The sequence below is a fragment of the Oncorhynchus kisutch genome, linkage group LG6, assembly GCF_002021735.2.
Source record: "Oncorhynchus kisutch isolate 150728-3 linkage group LG6, Okis_V2, whole genome shotgun sequence".
In the NCBI taxonomy this organism is placed as follows: Eukaryota; Metazoa; Chordata; class Actinopteri; order Salmoniformes; family Salmonidae; genus Oncorhynchus; species Oncorhynchus kisutch.
In genome coordinates, this window is record NC_034179.2 from 65586687 (window position 1) to 65593470 (window position 6784).

The window sequence follows — 6784 nt, forward strand, 5'->3', positions numbered from 1 at the left end:
AATATTTAAAAGTAGAGAAGTGTTTATTAACTTAACATTTGATGAAGAGCAACATATTTTCAAATAGATAAATCAATAAATTCATGAATAGGCATAAAAAAATACCCTTGTTAAATAAATAAATAAATAAATACATGAATAATATTGCTGTTTGACGTTGCACATTACATGATTGTAGAATAGTAGGCTTTTAAAATCAAACACAACTGTTTAAAGATCTGCAAGTTCAAATTCATGTTCTGTTGGCCCACAGAAGGCTATCAGAGTTGTGTTCCAGAATGAACTGTAGGCTGTACAGGAGCTCTTTTCGAACCACTTCCCAGGCGCAGTAACTGAAATTCTGTGAAAATACAAATAAACTGTTAGGACAATGTAGGGTAATATTGTCCAATGTAGAGATATGATAAAAAAAAAGTGTCTATTTGTGTTTAATCTATAGTCTACCTTTTCTTTTAGGACTGCTGCAATGTTCCCAAAGTACGTCTTCAGTCCTTCTGTCCTGATGAGATAATCACTGGTATCCACACTGCCCATCATCTGCCAGAAAGAAAAAGGCAGGCGATGAATAATAATAAAAATGCCACAATTAAACAGTTAACCTATCCGTGTTGGCATAGTAACTCACACATTTGCTCTCTTCAATCTGGCGGTATACAATATTCTGAAAATTCTCCAACTTCTGTTGGTCCCACTTAGTAGGCAGGTCGTCAGCTCCAAACAATGTGTCGATGTTCTTCAATGTCTCATAAATAGCCATAGCACCACTGCTGCTCAACTGAAACGGACAACAACAATAATTTCAAATAACATAAATGGCAGTTCAAAGTTTTCTACTTTCTTATCCTAACGGCTGCAAATACTCTTTCATGCTGTAAAGAACACTTGGATGTACTCGCTTGCCCTTACCTGTGGCGCACCGGAGGTTGCGAATGCGGTGGCTGGGAATGCCACGAAGACATTCTCCTGCAGGCACTCCAGAGGAAAATTACCCCCCTGAAAGTTAGAGAAAACACCGCAATCACGTTGTGCTATTCAGTTAAACATAGTTGGATAATACCTCTCAAGACAAAAGTCATTTAATAAATGTACCATGTCTCTCAGTAGGTTGTGGGTTATTCGCACCAGCTGTCCTTGTAGCTGGCAAGGCATGGGCATGGAGCAAACTTGCGCGAGGCAGAGGAAGGCGCTCATCCAAGTGACAGTCTGAAGTGTCATTCTTACTGTAGTTAGATGATCTGTAGCAGATGATCATTGTTAGTAGAATATAATCCTGAAAATAATTCATTATTTGTATCCTGAAGCAATTATCAAATGATAGCATATTGTTGACTCACCTGTTGCCAGTAAATTGAAAATTTCCTCCAGTGAGAATGTGGTTTGTGTTCTGATCCCATGTCTGTGGATGAACTTAAATAGTGAGGATTGAAAGGATGTACAAAAAGTGAAAGGGTGTCTCGCTAAATTAAGAGTTAAAATGAATACATTTGGGAAACTTTTGCCTTGTGAACCGCAAGACCGGATTTCTCTTTCCTTGTGCTTCACTACCCTCTCATCGTGTTTCGAGTGTTCCTTCATGGGAGGCACATTGTCCTAAGTAGTTTTAAAAAATGTAACTCACAAGCTGGCCTTGTGAAAGCTCAAACGTTTCTAAGACAGACAGGGCGAAGGAGAGAGAGAAAGAGAGAAAGAGAGAAAAAGAGAAAGAGAGAGAGAGAGAGAGAGAGAGAGAGAGAGAGAGAGAGAGAGAAATTCGACCCCTTAACTATACAATGAATGCAGTAGACCTCTTTAAGTCTTTCTTAACACCAACATTCAATAACTGATGAATAATCAGGCTAACATTAACATTTGACTATTTATTCCTTACGAGAGACAAGCAAGGATATTCCTATAAATAAACCAATGTGCCAATGTGTTGTGATGACGTTATCGTAGGCTTATTAGAAAAATACCTAAATCCTAGTTCCTAATAATACTACTTTTCATCGTCTGGGATATGCTTAGCAAAAGGGGACATTTCTGCGATGGCTACATTCCATTTAGACGTTTAAATTACACAGGCTTATTGACTCTTAAAGAATATATAACTTTTAAATGCCTCATGAGCTTCGTTCACCTGTCTTACCTCAACAGAACCCAAAATGTACTTTTTTATGACATTGTTTGAAACAACGTACATCTAAACAAACATTGTATAGCTTCAAAATGTAGTGGATGGTCATTACTTGAATGAATATGTCTCTGACAGTGGTTACTTTTATCGAAACGTATCACTCAGCTATTTACCAAAATAGGGGTTGAGTGACCACTATGCTGTTGTTTTGAACTGCATATTGCCTATAAACAAATTAATCCATGAAAGTCTGAATGGATGAATGCATGGATGGCTGAATATGTAAATTAATACAAACAATATGATAATAGATGCATGTTTTTTCATTTTAATTTTTGTATAAAATGATAAAGGAATAAATAAATACATAGCCTTCACATATAAATAAATCAGTCAGTCAATAAATATATCATCCAGTAATCTATTAGAAAGCCTCAGGTACTTGTGACATGTATCTGATGATGATTATGTGGTTTGTCCAACAGACCGCTTCTTCCTCACCGCTTGAGTCTGCTGTCGAGGAATTTTTAAAACTGCACAAGTTTGAAGCGAACCTCAACCCCACCATCTCACATGCGCATGCGCTGTGTTCCTGGTATGCAAACAAGACATGTATTTTTTAAGTTAACTCAACCACAGCAGGTGCTGCGCCAACGCATCCGACGGTAAAAACGTCATTTGGAAGTTCCATGTTTCACATGTGAGTTGTGGCAGCAAAATTCATCCGATTTGCGGTTATGTAGAACTTTCATATGATTAATTTAGCCTCTTTTCGAGGACATTTGATACTGGACCCACCTTTTGTTTCAAGACGGCGCTCAGCTTGTCGAAATATGTTTTCATGACGCGTTGCCTGAAGTAACCGACCCTCCATCTCCAGAGGATGCCCCAACACCACACCCGACCTGGAGACAATATAAAATGGTGGTCAGTGAATTAGTTCTGTCTTAAGATATGTTCTGAAAATATTATGCTAAAATTATTTAGATTAAATCACAATTTAAAGACCCGTGCCAATTATTATCTGCCCCCAAACTATAGCTAAGTTTACACCATGAGTGATCATACTTACGCATCCCTCTAATTTCAATTTAACTAGGTAATCCGTTAATGAACAGGTTCAGCGTTTCCTTGTTCCACGCGACAGGACTACGGTCATTACATAATTGGGCAATGTATCCCGAAGCCTCTAATGCAACCACAGAGATGTCCTCGCCCTGCATGATAGAAAATAGGGTTTTAGGCATTAGGGTGTCTCCTAAATTCCATGGTAAAACTTCCAATTTATCATTTTGAAATGGTAAAAAAACATATACTATAGTTTAGGCTATCAAAATCGTACTATATGATACCGAAGTGTATCCTGCCTATGTGTTCTTGGAAACATGCTCTGGAAACATGCGCTCGACTTTTCCTTTAGACACCGAACTGGAACGTCTCCACTCTGAAATAAAGTCATATCAATGTCAAAAATTGAACTGTATTGGAATAGTAACCTTACATTAAACGTTGTGGTACAGATAGTGAAAGCATTGGTTAAATAAAATGTGTTATAATGAATTAAAATAAATGTAGGCCTAAAATTGAGATGTATTGAGCATCAAATTGTGTTCACCAAAGAGCGGACTGGTGCAACATTTAGCGGATTGGTGCGTGAACTGCGTCCACCTGCACCAATCGGAGTCTGCTGTGCCTCGGCCGAACAGAGTCAGGAGATACTCAATAGAACCATATTTCTTTTGATATCATTTAAAGTGTAGCAGACTTTCGAAATGATTAACAACCTATTATTTTAATCTTGATTCGATACGATACCTACATTGCTAAAGTTGTCCATCTTCTATAATAATGATGAAGTAGCCCATCTTATACAATTAACCCTAGCACCGCTGTACCTTTTGTGGTGAAGCAGGCTGCATGGTTCAGGCTTTCGCTTCCCTTTATAAATCCAACTTTTCAGTGGGTGATTCATAATTATGCTATTGTAAAATTAATAAGAATGTTTTTTTGCCCAGCAAGATAACAGTTTCCATACATGTATTTGCAGAGAATTGCATTGGAGCAATGCATTTCATGAGGTCAGACAGCAGTTATTCAGCAAGCAATATTGAATATGAAACACGAAAAAAAAACAGTAGCCTATTTATACAATGTTGCAGGGCTTCATCTTAGCAAATGAGGGCCATGGTCAATATTGTGGACATTGCACACCACATTTTTTAGATTCTGTGTAGGGTTAACCAGAAACTTGTTTCAATAGGCGATGAACAGCGATCATATTTTGCTCACACGTTAAGTCTGTGGTGACTTTCTTTTAATCGGGTAGATCAATCTGAAGAATGACTGTTCAGTGTTAATATCGCACATCTTTGAAATAAAAACACATTGTATTAACTGGTAGTTAACTGGTAGTGACTGGTAGTGTTGAATGAAGGCTGAAGCCGACCCGCCTCTAAAATGGAGAGTAGAGGGCGGTGGTATTGTCTTCACTTATCCTTTTCTCTCATGCGGTTCATTCTTATTACATTGATTCGGTAAATTCCAACTTTTTACAATTTGGACATTTCTAGTTGATAAAAGAGTATGTGCCCTAGATTAGCCTTTATTGGGCGCTTACCAAGACGACGAAAATGATGACGATGATGTTTGAGTTTGGCCTAATGTGAATGAGTAAGAAAGTCTGATATATAGACTCATATAATGATGCTGTTGCTGATGATGCTGATGGTGATGTGATGATGACGAAGACGTTAATTGGAGATGTAGGTTTCTGATTATGCAGCTTTTATGTTAATATTAAGTATTTATCTTCTGAAACTTTACAACAACGAACTGATCATGGCATTGATAGAACAACATTGTATGCCTATCAACAAATTAAGTCGTATAGGAGCTCAAAGTACAACGTTCAAAACAGGCCCGCCCTGTCTAGTGTTAAAACACACGTCATTGACAAAAAGCTTTTGAGTATAACTAAATGTTGTACTGTCATCCATATGTTCTGAGCATGTTTAACACAAATCGGAATGTTCACACATCGACAGACTTGGCTACAGAATGAGCACTCAGATTAACAATATTTAAAACTATAGAAATGTTTATTAACTTAACAATTGAAGAAGCGCAACAGATTTTCAAATAGATGAATCAATAAATGAATAAATAGGCATACATAAATAAATAACCTTGTTAAATAAATAAATACATATTTAATATAGCTATTTGACGTTCCACATTAGATGATTGTAGAAGAGTAGGCTTTTCAAATTAAGCACAATCGTAAAACACAATTGTATAAAAGTTCTGCAAGTTCAAATTCATGTTCTGTTGGCCCACAGAAGGCTATCAGAGTTGTGTTCCAGAATGAACTGTAGGCTGTACAGGAGCTCTTTTCGAACCACTTCCCAGGCGCAGTAACTGAAATTCTGTGAAAATACAAATAAACTGTTAGGACAATGTAGGGTAATATTGTCCAATGTAGAGATATTATCAAAACAATGTGTCTATTTGTGTTTAATCTATAGTCTACCTTTTCTTTTAGGACTGCTGCAATGTTCCCAAAGTACGTCTTCAGTCCTTCTGTCCTGATGAGATAATCACTGGTATCCACACTGCCCATCATCTGCCAGAAAGAAAAAGGCAGGCGATGAATAATAATAAAAATGCCACAATACCACAATTAAACAGTTAACCTATCCGTGTTGGCATAGTAACTCACACATTTACTCTCTTCAATCTGGCGGTATACAATATTCTGAAAATTATCCAACTTCTGTTGGTCCCACTTAGTAGGCAGGTCGTCAGCTCCAAACAATGTGTCGATGTTCTTCAATGTCTCATAAATAGCCATAGCACCACTGCTGCTCAACTGAAACGGACAACAACAATAATTTCAAATAACAAATGGCAGTTTAAAGTTTTCAACTTTCTTATCCTAACGGCTGCAAATACTCTTTCATGCTGTAAAGAACACTTGGATGTACTCGCTTGCCCTTACCTGTGGCGCACCGGAGGTTGCAAATGCGGTGGCTGGGAATGCCACGAAGACATTCTCCTGCAGGCACTCCAGAGGAAAATTACCCCCCTGAAAGTTATAGAAAACCCCGCAATCACGTTGTGCTATTCAGTTAAACATAGTTGGATAATACTTCTCAAGACAAAAGTAATTTAATAAATGTACCATGTCTCTCAGTAGGTTGTGGGTTATTCGCACCAGCTGTCCTTGTAGCTGGCAAGGCATGGGCATGGAGCAAACTTGCGCGAGGCAGAGGAATGCGCTCATCCAAGTGACAGTCTGAAGTGCCATTCTTATTGTAGTTAGATGATCTGTAGCAGATGATCATTGTTAGTAGAATATAATCCTGAAAATAATTCACTATTTGTATCCTGAAGCAATTATCAAATGATTGCATATTGTTGACTCACCTGTTGCCAGTAAATTTCAATTTTCCTCCAGTGAGAATGTGGTTTGTGTTCTGATCCCATATCTGCGGGTGAATTTAAATAGTGAGGATTGAAAGGATGTACAAAAAGTGAAAGGGTGTTTCGCTAAATTAGGAGTTAAAATGAATGAATTTGGGAAAGTTTTGCCTAGTGAACCGCAAGACCGGATTTCTCTTTCCGTGTGCTCCACTTCCCTCTCATCGTGTTTCGAGTGTTCCTTCATGGGAG

At 37.9% G+C, this 6784-nt stretch overlaps 1 protein-coding gene across 1 annotated transcript; it reads right to left on the bottom strand.

The window, feature by feature from the left end:
* Positions 1-232: 232 nt before the first annotated feature.
* LOC109893221 (uncharacterized) lies at positions 233-6419 on the bottom strand. The gene is made up of 11 exons (XM_020486336.2): positions 6294-6419; positions 6111-6197; positions 5832-5981; positions 5643-5735; positions 5450-5538; positions 2912-3018; positions 1090-1235; positions 907-993; positions 626-775; positions 445-537; positions 233-340 (listed from the first exon to the last, which is right to left on the bottom strand). Exons 1-11 carry the CDS (start codon positions 6417-6419, stop codon positions 233-235), a joined length of 1236 nt encoding a protein of 411 aa, XP_020341925.2.
* Between the last annotated feature and the right edge of the window lie 365 nt (positions 6420-6784).

Bases quoted from the DNA above. Each gene is read 5' to 3' on its own strand.
- LOC109893221 (XM_020486336.2), bottom strand. From the start codon at position 6,419: ATGGCACTTCAGACTGTCACTTGGATGAGCGCATTCCTCTGCCTCGCG. The intron at 6,198-6,293 runs GTACATTTATTA...TATAACTTTCAG, and splicing joins ACAACCTACTGAGAGACATG to GGGGGTAATTTTCCTCTGGA. The intron at 5,539-5,642 runs GTAGACTATAGA...GTATTTTCACAG, and splicing joins CAGCAGTCCTAAAAGAAAAG to AATTTCAGTTACTGCGCCTG.